Source organism: Bos javanicus, chromosome 15 (genome assembly GCF_032452875.1).
Source record: "Bos javanicus breed banteng chromosome 15, ARS-OSU_banteng_1.0, whole genome shotgun sequence".
In the NCBI taxonomy this organism is placed as follows: Eukaryota; Metazoa; Chordata; class Mammalia; order Artiodactyla; family Bovidae; genus Bos; species Bos javanicus.
In genome coordinates, this window is record NC_083882.1 from 17,730,451 (window position 1) to 17,743,851 (window position 13,401).

At 36.1% G+C, this 13,401-nt stretch overlaps 1 protein-coding gene across 4 annotated transcripts in view; it reads left to right on the forward strand.

Annotated features, from left to right (window-relative positions):
* Nucleotides 1–13,401, forward strand: part of CUL5 (cullin 5) — a 126,756-nt gene that overhangs the window by 108,004 nt on the left and 5,351 nt on the right. For all 4 annotated transcript variants that reach the window (XM_061440220.1, XM_061440219.1, XM_061440221.1 and 1 more), the window contains 7 exons: nt 715–847; nt 2,722–2,853; nt 8,204–8,327; nt 8,946–9,121; nt 9,682–9,843; nt 10,576–10,694; nt 11,273–11,396. In XM_061440220.1, coding sequence (XP_061296204.1) covers nt 715–847; nt 2,722–2,853; nt 8,204–8,327; nt 8,946–9,121; nt 9,682–9,843; nt 10,576–10,694; nt 11,273–11,396 — 970 coding nt within the window. The remainder of the gene's footprint in view (nt 1–714; nt 848–2,721; nt 2,854–8,203; nt 8,328–8,945; nt 9,122–9,681; nt 9,844–10,575; nt 10,695–11,272; nt 11,397–13,401) is intronic.

Here is a 13,401-nt window from a genome sequence, read left to right on the forward strand (position 1 = left end):
GACATCTTGCTAATAAACTGAACACTGAGTGCTTTAAAACAAAAAAGTTTTAATTGTTAACTTATAAGTATACAAGGCTTCCCTGATAGCTCAGTTGGTAAAAGAATCCACCTAAAATGCAGGAGACCCCGGGTCTATTCCTGGGTCAGGAAGATCCGCTGGAGAAGGGATAGGCTACCCACTCCAGTCTTCTTGGGCTTCCCTTGTGGCTCAGCTGGTAAAGAATCTGCCTGCAATGTGGGAGACCTGGGTTTGATCCTGGGTTGGGAAGATCCCCTGGAGAAGGGAAAGGCTACCCACTCCAGTATTCTGGCCTGAGAATTCCATGGACTGTATAGTCCATGGGGTCACAAAAAGTCAGACACGAGTGAGCGACTTTTGCTGTGAGTATTCAAGGATTTACACAGTTTTCAATACTATTTTAGCAGCATCTGAATAAAATCTTTTAAAGATTATTGGCAAAGCTGCCTCTAGAATGAGGCTAGGAAGCATGTAGCTCACAAAATTCAAGGAGATCTCTGTCAGTGTTCTGTAAGTGTACTTACAGGAGCCCAAGAGTGAGTGCCTTCTTGAGCTATGCAACCTCAGTGTAGACTTCCTCACCCTAGTCCCACTGGATTTATAGAACATAACAAATCTGTGAAAAATTGGCTTTAGAAAAAATATTTGCAGATTCAATCATTTTTAATCACCTGCTTTTAATGTGTTTTTTAGGGTAGGATTAAAAACTCAGCCTGAATCAAAATGCCCTGAGCTGCTTGCCAATTACTGTGACATGTTGCTAAGAAAAACGCCATTAAGCAAAAAGCTAACCTCGGAAGAGATTGAAGCAAAGCTTAAAGAAGTGGTACGTAATTTTTTCTAACTTCAAATTTGTAATTATCTTTGAATTTGTGTTTTGATTATAAAGCTTTCTGTGATAGCATCAGTTTTTCTTTAAAGTATATACCTATAAGCAACTAATATTATGAAATTTTGCCAGTAAAGACCTCTTTGGTTTTTTTTACTGAAAATGTTTACACTATAGCTGCCAGAAAAGGAAATAGCATTTAATTCTTCCCCTTTCTTGATTCTTTTTAAAAAGTCAATTAAATTCTAATTCCTATTAAAGGACAGCAAAAGGAAAAACAGAGCTAGCTGGTGGTGTTTGGATCCCCAATTGAGAGACTGGGAGTTTTTCACTTCTTTTTTGTGAGGGCCCAAAATAGATAACCATGGATAAATGAGTATAGATAAAAAGTTAGTTGCTTTTATATTTGTTTATCTCTGCTTGTTGTTGTAATATGATATAAGCCAAGGACATCAAAGAGGAAAAAATTAGTAAGTGAAGATGTAGAGAAAAGGGTTAGGGTTAGAAAGGGAATACCCTACCATTTCATGCCAGTCAGAATGGCTGCTATCCAAAAGTCTACAAGCAATAAATGCTGGAGAGGGTGTGGAAAAAAGGGAACTCTCTTACACTGTTGATGGGAATGCAAACTAGTACAGCCACTAGTATGGAGAACAGTGTGGAGATTCCTTAAAAAACTGGAAATAGAACTGCCATATGACCCAGCAATCCCACTGCTGGGCATACACACTGAGGAAACCAGAATTGAAAGAGACACGTGTACCCCAGTGTTCATCGCAGCACTGTTTATAATAGCCAGGACATGGAAGCAACCTAGATGTCCATCAGCGGATGAATGGATAAGAAAGCTATGGTACATATACACAATGGAATTTTACTCAGCCATTAAAAAGAATACATTTGAATCAGTTCTAATGGGGTGGATGAAACTGGAGCCTGTTATACAGAGTGAAGTAATAAGCCAGAAAGAAAAACACCAATACAGTATACTAACGCATATATATGGAATTTAGAAAGATGGTAACGATAACCCTGTATGCAAGAGAGCAAAAGAGACACTGATGAATAGAACAGTCTTTTGGACTCTGTGGGAGAGGGTGAGTGAGGGTGGGATGATCTGAGAGAATAACAATGAAACATGTATATTATCATATGTGAAACAGATCACCAGTCCAGGTTCGATGAATGATACAGGGTGCTCGGGGCTGGTGCATTGGGATGACCCAGAGGGATGGGATAGGGAGGGAGGTGGGAGGGGGGTGCAGGATGGGGAATACCTGTACACCCATGGCGGATTCATGTCAGTGTATGGCAAAACCAATACAATATTGTAAAGTAAAAAAAAATAAAAAAAATAAATAAAAAGAAAAAAAGAAAGGGAATACCCTGGTGGTTCAGTGGTTAGGACTTACAGCTTTCACTGTCTGGGCCCAGGCTCAGTCTCTGGTCAGGGAACTAAGACCCCCACAAGCTGCACAGCACAGCCAAAAAGTGGGGTGGAGTGGTGGTTAGAGGGCAGATTAGTGTCAGAATAAAATGAAGAAGAAACATAGAAGAAAAAAATGTAGGGGGGAACTACTGATTTTCATATAAAGTTTTGTCACATATTATGTAAAATCTCAAAAATTTATGTTTCTAGGAACTAAAAGGCTATTCGGTTATAGTCTCAAGTTTGCTAACATCTTGAAGAAGTATTAAAGTAGTCTATCAGGACTGGTTGTTTTTCAGAGATGGGCAATTTAGTAGGCCTCTATCTGTATATGCTTATATAAATCTCTGAATTTTGACAACAAGGGATATAGAAAAGTCCAAGTGAGAAAGGAATGGCTAAGAGTGTGTGTATATTGAAAATAACTTTGTTTTCTATACAGCTCTTGGTACTTAAATACGTACAAAACAAAGACGTTTTTATGAGATATCACAAAGCTCATTTGACACGACGTCTTATATTAGACATCTCTGCTGATAGTGAAATTGAAGAGAATATGGTAGAGTGGCTAAGAGTAAGTAAAATTTTTAAAACTATTTGATTTTCTTAAGATAGCATATGGTTCATATGTATTCGTAAGTAATGAATTTTGGTGATATTTTAATATTGAAGAAATAGGGAACATTTTATAAGACTATAGCATCAATTATATAAAATAAAATATATTTTGTTAATAAAGAGCAAAGTGCCTTTGCTCTTCCTTTGCTTCTGTTGTTTCACTCTTTTGTATCTCCACCCTCATTGAACTGACCTTATTAAATAAGCTAAAGGACAAATCACTTCAATTTTAAGATAAGTTTAGTACTCAATGTTTAGCCAATTTTAAGATAAGTTTAGTACTCAATGTTTAGCCATTGAGATGTTTGTAAATAAATACACCTATAAAGGAAAAGTTAATGAGTACTAATTATGGTCAAATTCCCATATTAAAATGCTTTAAATCTGTTCCTTTCAGTTCATTTTAGTGGAATTTGAGTTATATTAGCATACCGTAAGTGAATGTCTTTGATTTATATACATGGTGTTATAAATATTATATTAATATATGATAGTAAAATATGTATATAATTGTATGCATGTTTGTATTTTTTATATATATATATATATATATATATGCTTTTCATTTATATGTGTATTTTACATTAAAGATTTGCAAATAGCCCTGCTTTGCATGGTAGTGTGGGATAGTAAAAATTACTGTGCAGGTTATCTTAATATAAACAATCACTGGGGAATTATTGGTGCCAATGTTTTATGACTTGGAAATTTTTGTCAAAATATTAGAAACTCTTACTATCTGTTATAAATTATAGGAAAAAGAAAAATTAGTAAAATTAACATGTATTTAGTATACCATGTAAATATTTAAAACAAACTTTCAAATTTAAAGTGTTTTTTTCTTTGTAAAAGTCTTAAAGAGTAGTTAGGAAAGTATTTGAAATTCACATGTCTGATATTGTATCTAGAATATATAAAGAACTCTTACAACCCAACAGTGAAGACAATCAGTTAAAAATGGACAAAGTATTAGAATAGTATACATTTCTTCACAAAGATATGCAAATGTATAATAAGTGCATGCAAAGATGTTCAACATCATTAGTCAGTAGAGAAATGCAAATCAAAGCCACAATAAGATGCCACTTTACTTCCACTGGGATAGCTGAAAATTCAGACCATAACAAATATTGGCGAGGAAGAGGAGAAATTGGAACCCTCATGCATTGCTGATAGGAGTGTAAAATGGTGCAGCAACTTTGGAAAACTGACAGTTCCTCAGAAAGCCAAACATAGTGTTGACCTGGCAATTCTACTCCTAGATAATTCCGCTTATGAGAAATAAAAACATATGAACACATAAAAACTCGTACATGAATATTCATAGCATCATTATTCATAATAGCTAAAAAGTGAAAAGAACCCAAAGGTCAATCAGCTGATAAATAGATAAAATATGGTTTAGTCTAATATAGTGGAATGGTCTAGTGGTTTTCTCCACTTTCTTCAATTTCAGTCTGAATTTGGCAACAAGGAGTTCATGATCCGAGCCACAGTCAGCTCCCGGTCTTGTTTTTGCTGACTGTATAGAGCTTCTCCATCTTTGACTGCAAAGAATATAATCAATCTGATTTCGGTGTTGACCATTCTGGTTATGTCCATGTGTAGAGTCTTCTCATGTTGTTGGAAGAGGGTGTTTGCTACGACCAGTGTGTTCTCTTGGCAGAATTCTATTAGCCTTTGCCCTGCGTCATTCTGTACTCCAAGGCCAAATTTGCCTGTTACTCCAGGTGTTTCTTGACTTCCTACTTTTGCATTCCAGTCCCCTGTAATGAAAAGGACATCTTTTTTGGGTGTTAGTTCTAGAAGGTCTTGTAGGTCTTCATAGAACTGTTCAGCTTCTTCAGCGTTACTGGTTGGGGCATAGACTTGGATTACTGTGATATTGAATGGTTTGCCTTGGAAACGAACAGAGATCATTCTGTCGTTTTTGAGATTGCATCCAGGTACTGCATTTTGGACGCTTTTGTTGACCATGATGGCTACTCCATTTCTTCTAAGGCATTCCTGCCCACGGTAGTAGATACAATGGTTGTCTGAGTTAAATTTACCCATTCCAGTCCATCTTAGTTCACTGATTCCTAGAATGTTGACGTTCACTCTTGCCATCTCCTGTTTGACCACTTACAATTAGCTTTGATTCATGGACCTAACATTTCAGGTTCCTATGCAATATTGCTCTTTACAGCATAAAACCTTGCTTCTATCACCAGTCCCATTCACAACTGGGTGTTGTTTTTGCTTTGGCTCCATCCCTTCATTCTTTGTGGAGTTATTTCTCCACTAATTTCCAGTAGCATATTGGGCACCTATCAACCTGGGAAGTTAATCTTTCAGTGTCCTATCTTTTTGCCTTTTCATACTGTTCATGGGGTTCTCAAGGCAAGAATACTGAAGTGGTTTGCCATTCCCTTCTCCAGTGGACCATATTCTGTCAGATCTCTCCACCATGACTTGTCGGTCTTGGGTGGCCCCTACAGCATGGCTTAGTTTCATTGAGTTAGAGAAGGCAGTGGTCCATGTGATCAGATTGGCTAGCTGTCTGTGATGCTTAAAATTCTCCAAGCCAGGCTTCAGCAATATGTGAACCATGAACTTCCAGATGTTTAAGCTGGTTTTAGAAAGGGCAGAGGAACCAGAGATCAAATTGCCAACATCCGCTGGATCATCGAAAAAGCAAGAGAATTCCAGAAAAACATCTATTTCTGCTTTATTGACTATGCCAAAACCTTTGACTGTGTGGATCATGATAAACTACGGAAAATCCTGAACGAGATGGGAATACCAGACCACCTGACCTGCCTCTTGAGAAATCTGTATGCAGGTCAGGAAGCAACAGTTAGAACTGAACATGGAACAACAGACTGGTTCCAAATAGGAAAAGGAGTTCGTCAAGGCTGTATATTGTCACCCTGCTTATTTAACTTATATGCAGAGTACATCATGAGAAATGCTGGTCTGGAAGAAGCACAAGCTGGAATCAAGATTGCTGGGAGAAATATCAATAACCTGAGATATGCAGATGACACCACCCTTATGGCAGAAAGTGAAGAGGAACTAAAGAGCCTCTTGATGAAAGAGGAGAGTGAAAAAGTTGGCTTAAAGCTCAACATTCAGAAAACAAAGATCATGGCATCGGGTCCCATCACTTTATAGCAAATAGATGTGGGAACAGTGGCTGACTTTATTTTCTTGGGCTCCAAAATCGCTGCACATGGTGACTGCAGCCATAAAATTAAAAGACGCTTACTCCTTGGAAGGAAAGTTATGACCAACCTAGACAGCATATTGAAAAGCAGAGACATTAATTTGCCAACAAAGGTCTGTCTAGTAAAGGCTATGGTTTTTCCAGTGATCATGTGTGGATGTGAGAGTTGGACTGTGAAGAAAGCTGAGCGCCGAAGAATTGATGCTTTTGAACTGTGGTGTTGGAGAAGACTCTTAAGAGTCCCATGGACTGCAGGGAGATCCAACCTGTCCATCCTAAAGGAGATCATTCCTAGGTGTTCATTGGTAGGACTGATGTTGAAGCTGAAACTCCAATACGTTGGCCACCTGATGCAAAGAGCTGACTCATTTGAAAAGACCCTGATTCTGGGAAAGATTGAGGGCAGGAGGAGAAGGGGACGACAGAGGATGAGATGGTTGGATGGCATCACTGACTCGATGGACATGGGTTTGGGTGGACTCTGGGAGTTGGTGATGGACAGGGAGGCCTGGCGTTCTTGGTGTCACAAAGAGTTGGACACGACTGAGCAACAGAACTGAACTGAGTTGAATATCTTTGGCAATAAAAAGAAATTAAGTACTGATACATGCAACATGGATGAACTTTGAAAATACTATGCTAAGCAAAAGAAGCCATTCACAAAACACCACATACAGTTGTTGTCTGTCACCCAGTCTTATCTGACTGTTTGCAACACCAGGCTTCCATGTCCCTCACTATCTCCCAGAGTTTGCCCAAGTTTGTCCACTGCATCGGTGATTCCATCCGGCCATCTCATTCTCTGTCACCCTCTTCTCCTTCTGCCTTTCCTAGTGAGTCTTTTTCACTGAGTCCGCTGTTCACATGAGGTGGCAAAGTGTTGGAACTTCAGCTTCAGTATCAGTTGTTCCAATGAGTATTCAGGGTTGGTTTCACATACAGTATGATTCCCCCAATACAAAGTAGCCAAATCTGTTGAGACAAAATATAAATAATTACCAGAAATGGAAGAGTAGAGGAATATGGTAGTGATTGCTAGTAAGTACAGAGTTTCTTTTGGTGATGATGAAAATGTTCTAAAGTTAGATACTGGTGATAGTTGCATAACTCTTTCAGTATACTAAAACCTGATTAATTATATACTTTAAAAGGGCAAATTTTGAGATAGATGATTTATATCTCAATAGCACTGTTACTAAAATGAAGAGTAGTTTGACTAGTACTTATTTTCTTGTCATGTGAGTGACAAGTTACTTAGTGAGCACCTTTTGTTTATTTTGAAGAGTTGTCATACTCTTTGTAAGTTTGAGTCACCTTCCAAACTTTTGATTTTACAGAGTTTTTGCTGGCATCACTTCCTCATCTATTTTTTTTTTTTTTAGTCAATACCACTTTTTTCACTTATGTTGATTATTTGCCTTCATTAAGTTTCTATACCTGCATAGAGTCTTTCGCATTGGCATTATCAACAGACATTACAGTCACTGTCAGCCCTTTCTTCTAAAGCTCCATTTACGTTCTGCTTTATTTTCATTACAACATTATTTTCTCTCTTTTTTGTCTGTATTTTTATCATCTTTCTTGACTTCTCTCAGTTACCCATTTTTGTAAAATATCACATGATTTATCAGTTGAGGACATGGGTGCAACAAAGCTACATCTTTGCTGTCTGTGGGTGAACTGAATAAACAGATGACTAACAGATTTTGAAAGAAATACTGTGATTAGTCATTGATGGATGTGCTCTTTGTTAGTGGTTTGTATAATGAAGAGCTAGAAGTAAAGTTTGAGCTTTATGCCTTACTTAAATTTAATGTATAATGGTAATTGAAAGTTGAGCAGTGTTGTTGAGGTACTGGTATTATTTCACTACACTGTGGTACCTGAAATTCATGCATTTTAGAATGGTGCACAAAAAGCCAGAATTGCCTGTATATTCTGTGTAGTCTCAAAGAATCAAATTTAATAGGTATTGGATTATAAATATAAATATAAGAGAAGAAGAATTTTGTATTAAAGCATATAAAATTTAGTTTTCCATTAAAATTTTTCCTAATAGTATATCATTTATTACTTCTTCTGTCTTTGCTTTTCATAGGAAGTTGGTATGCCAGCAGATTATGTAAACAAGCTTGCTAGAATGTTTCAGGACATAAAAGTATCTGAAGATTTGAACCAAGCTTTTAAGGAAATGCACAAAAACAATAAATTGGCGTTACCAGGTATTATTTTATAATTACATACATTTAAAAAACTTAAAAAAAACTTTGTTTTCTAGTAAATTAAAAATAGACCTAAGCAGCAATCAATACAAGTATGTTTCTAAGTCCACATTCCTTGCAGATATCCTGCAAAGCAGAAATTAGGTTTACTAACTCTTCAGTTCAGTTCAGTTCAGTCGCTCAGTCATGTCCGACTCTTTGTGACCCCATGAATTGCAACACGCGAGGCATCCCTGTCCATCACCAACTCCCAGAGTTCACTCAGACTCACGTCCATCGAGTCAGTGATGCCATCCAGCCATCTCATCCTCTGTTGTCCCCTTCTCCTCCTGCCCCCAATCCCTTCCAGCATCACAATATTTTCCAGTGAGTCAACTCTTCGCATGAGGTGGCCAAAGTACTGGAGTTTCAGCTTTAGCATCATTCCTTCCAAAGAAATCCCAGGGTTGATCTCCTTCAGAATGGACTGGTTGGATCTTTGAAACAAAAAGACACTTTTAACAAAATCTTTAGAGTACTGTTTATTTTACACCAAAGTTTACCCACTGTCTATGTATTTTGAGTTTTATCCATTGTTAAGATTATTTGCTTTATATTTTCTGACATACATTCCTATAGCTGATTCAGTTAATATAAAAATTCTGAATGCTGGTGCCTGGTCAAGAAGCTCTGAAAAAGTCTTTGTCTCACTTCCTACTGAACTGGAGGATTTGATACCTGAAGTAGAAGAATTCTACAAAAAGAACCATAGTGGAAGAAAATTACATTGGCATCATCTCATGTCAAATGGAATTGTAAGTAGATGGTGTGTTAGTTCAGATATTGGTTTGGTTGTAGCAAGACTCCAAATAAGATTTGTTCAAACAAGGTAGATCTTTCCTTTTCTTGCAAGTGAAAGTTTGATCAGGTATAGTGGATCTGTTCCATGAATTTGTTAGGGACATAAACTATTGGTTATAGCACCATCCTTAAGGTATTCCCTTGCCTGCAGAATCCAGTATGATCCTCTCACTATGTCTGTGTTCTAGGCCAACAGGAGACGAAAGATGTAATGGTATAATTTCCTTTAATGGCAACTTCTGGAAGATTCTCCTATTATTTCTACTCAAATCTCATTGGCCAGAACTTAGTCACATGGCCACATTTTGTGCAGGAAAGCTGAGAGATGAGCCTTTATTTTGGATAGTCATTAAGGTCTGCTGAAATTTTTATTACCATGTAAGAAAGGAAGAATGGATATTGGAAGATAACTACCAGTCTTTTATATATAATCTCATATAAGAGATATTATAGTAGATAAATGGTAATCCTCATAAAGAGATTCTTATTTTTAAAATTATTTTATCTATTATAGATAACATTTAAGAATGAAGTAGGCCAATATGATTTGGAGGTAACAACGTTTCAGCTGGCTGTATTGTTTGCATGGAACCAAAGACCCAGAGAGAAAATCAGCTTTGAAAATCTAAAACTTGCAACTGAACTCCCTGATGCTGAGCTTAGGAGGACTTTATGGGTTGGTTTGTTTTTATGTTTTTTTTTTTTAGTTGTGTCCTCTCACATAGCAGGAAATAGGTATTGTCTTGTGTTATAATAAATTTATGAATTCATAACAATCAAATGACTTTTAACCAAGAAAAGCACACTAGTGAATTACTTATGGAACAATAAGAAATTGAAAACATGAAAGTTACTGAGCCCGAATGGCAAAAAAGAGAGAGAAAGATTCAGTTGTTATTTAAATGTTACCTGTGAAAAAGCATGACCAAAGATTTCGTATTGAGAATGTTGTTCAGTGATTTTTATGATAACCAAAACTCTTAAGAATTAGAAAACTTTGGTTCTTTTGAGGCCCCGCAAAATGTACTTATTAGCCCTCCTGTTCAAAACTAAATTTTACCCCTAGTCCATATGCCTCTTAATAGTTGCAAAATAAATTACTCTATAGAGAGAAACAGCTGGTTTGTAACTGACAGTGGTGTTTGCTGTGGTCATATATGATCAATCCCTTTAGTTTTGTTTTGTTTTTGTTTGTCTTATTGTAAAGAGAGCATTTATTGTTTCCTCATAACCAACTCTTTTTCTCATTCTCTTTCCTCATTATGCATGAACATTGTTATGTTTATGAAGTAGCAAATAAAAGTTTGAATTCAGAATTTGTGCTCATAATTTTTCTCATCTATATTGGTCATGTTTGAGAATTCTATAGTGTTTATAGAAACTATTTTTTTTTCTTTATTCTTCACAGTCTTTAGTAGCTTTTCCAAAGCTCAAACGGCAAGTTTTATTGTATGAACCTCAAGTCAACTCACCCAAAGACTTTACAGAAGGTACCCTCTTCTCAGTGAACCAGGAGTTCAGTTTAATGTAAGGTTTATGTTGGTTGATCTAAAATAAAAATAGCATGTTTGAATTTTGATATTTTATTGTTAGGAAAATAATTACCTTCTTTACATGATATTTAAAGCATATCTGTGTGCTGCCGTCACTTTAGATTTATGCCATTTAGTTGAATGAACTGGATACTTTTGGTGTCTGACTTTACACCATATTGCTTTTCATCTTTAAAATAAACATCCTTTTGTACTCTAAAGTAACTTTATCCACACAGAGAACTATTTCCTTGAGATCCCAATTAGAAGATAATGCTGAATTATAACTGATATATCTTCAATTATCTAATGACTTTCATGACAATATAAATTATATTTACTTTGTTATTATATGGAGTGTACTCATACTTAAGTATTAACAGAGCTTTGATCATGTTTGAGGGAAAACATAGGGTTCATTTTAATAAAGCTATATGTTGTTATTTTTCCCTTAAGCAATGCTGAATATTAATTTTTAGAATATTTCTAAATATTTTCTCTTAGACATTGTTGCTATAAAATGATGTTTAAAAGACCTTTCACCGTAAAATATTTGATTTAATTTTTTTATAGAAAAAATGCAAAAGTTCAGAAAAGGGGTAAAATCAACTTGATTGGACGCTTGCAGCTCACTACAGAAAGAATGAGAGAGGAAGAGAATGAAGGAATAGTTCAACTAAGAATACTGAGAACCCAGGTTTGTAATGTTAAGATAGAATGTCTAAATTTTGAAAAAGTTGGTTGTTGTTTTTTTTTAATCATTAAATCTTTTTTTTTGTAATTAAAGAAATGTAGGTACTCAAACCTCTTGTAACGGGAAAGCTACTTCATTTTCCTGAAATTTAAAAATTATATTAATAGAATTCTCCTAGTTGCTGGTAGAGGTATTTGTATGACTTGATGGTCTATGGTAGATTCTATTGGTTGGGCCAAACCTTGGTTTTAGGTTATGCTTCTCTGACTGTATGTCAAAGAGAATATATATATATTATCAGTGACAGGTTACAATTCTAGGATTGAGTATTTTCATTTTTATTTAATCTTAAGATTTCTGATTCCATTGTAATGGGAAATGAGGGATTATTTTAAACATTTTAAAACTAGGATTTTGGTAACCTTCTGAACATGATAAGAATACCTATTGCAAACTAATGAATGACTGTTTTAACTTTAGAACTAATTAAAACCAAGTTGTCCCACTTTTACTATTTTCATTTAATATTGTTTGAAACTATTGGCCAATGTAATCAAGCATGAAACAAAAAAGAAAAGATTAAAATTTTTCAGTACTTGTAGATTATATGATATAATAAAGGAGCAGAGAAAAGATAAGTAAAAATTAAATGCTTTTCTATTTGGTGATAAACATAGAATTCACAGACATTTCTTTAAAAAGTAGTTAGACCTATATGATGGAGAAGGCAGTGGCAACCCACTCCAGTGTTCTTGCCTGGAGAATCCCAGGGATGGGGGATCCTGGTGGGCTGCCATCTATGGGATCGCACAGAGTTGGACACGACTGAAACGACGTAGCAGCAGCAGCCGCCGCAGCAGCCGCAGCAGCAGCAGACCTATATGAAGAGAGGAGCCTTCACCTAAGAGATTCAAAAGGAGATTTGAATAAATAGATCATGTTCCTTTTTACTTACTGTATATTTTTTATTGAGGTGTAATTTACATACAATAGAATACACATTTCATAGTTTTCAATGTGTTTTGCTAAATGTGTATCACTGTATGACTGTCACCTCAATTAAAATATGGAACATTTCTATCACTCTTTCCTCATGTCTCTCATTCAGCCAATCTCCCCCTTCAACCTACCTGATTCCCGTCACTGTTGCTTAGTTTTGCTTGTTCTTCAGTCTTCATATACATGGAAGCAGACAGCATATGCTTTTGTATCTGGCTTTTGTTTAATGTGAAATACCATATTTTTTAATGATAAGGCTGAATTAACCCCATACTAGTAATGAGTCTGCTGAATATCATATAAAAATTCAACTGAGGTTTTCCTGGTGGCTCAGTGGTAAAGAATACGCCTGCCAGTGCAGGAAAGACAGATTTGATCTCTGGTCCAGGAAGATCCCACATGCCATGAGACAGCTAAGTCCGTGTACCACAACTATCGAGCCTGTGTCCAGAGACTGGGAGCCACAACTACTGAGCTCATGTGCAACGACCACTGAGGCTCACATGCCTAGAGCCTGTGCTTGGCAACAGGAGAAGCCACTGCAGTCAAAAGTCTGCACGCTGCAACAGAGAACAGCCCTAGCTCGCTGCAACTGGAGAAAACCCGCACAGTCATCCAGCAAAGCCAAAAATAAATAAATTAATTAAATTTAAAAAATTTTCAACAAGGAATATTTTTGTAATTTTAAAAATGGATTCACAGTTTTACCAGAATAAATAGATGAGGGTGATTAAGAACCTTAAAATATAAAGTGTTGGTGGTGGAACTTGCCTTGCCAAATATTAAAACTTATGAAAGTATCTACAAATATGAAACAGTATAACAAACAGATTAACTGAAGAAAGTAACTCAGAATTAAACCTCCTATATAAGTGTAGATGAACTTTGCAATAAAGGAAATGATTTCTATGTCCCATGAAAAGGGAATGTATTACTCAGTAAGAGATTTCGGAAAATTTTACTTCTGGGAGGAAAAAGCATGACATAGTCCTAGTTTATGGCTACACCA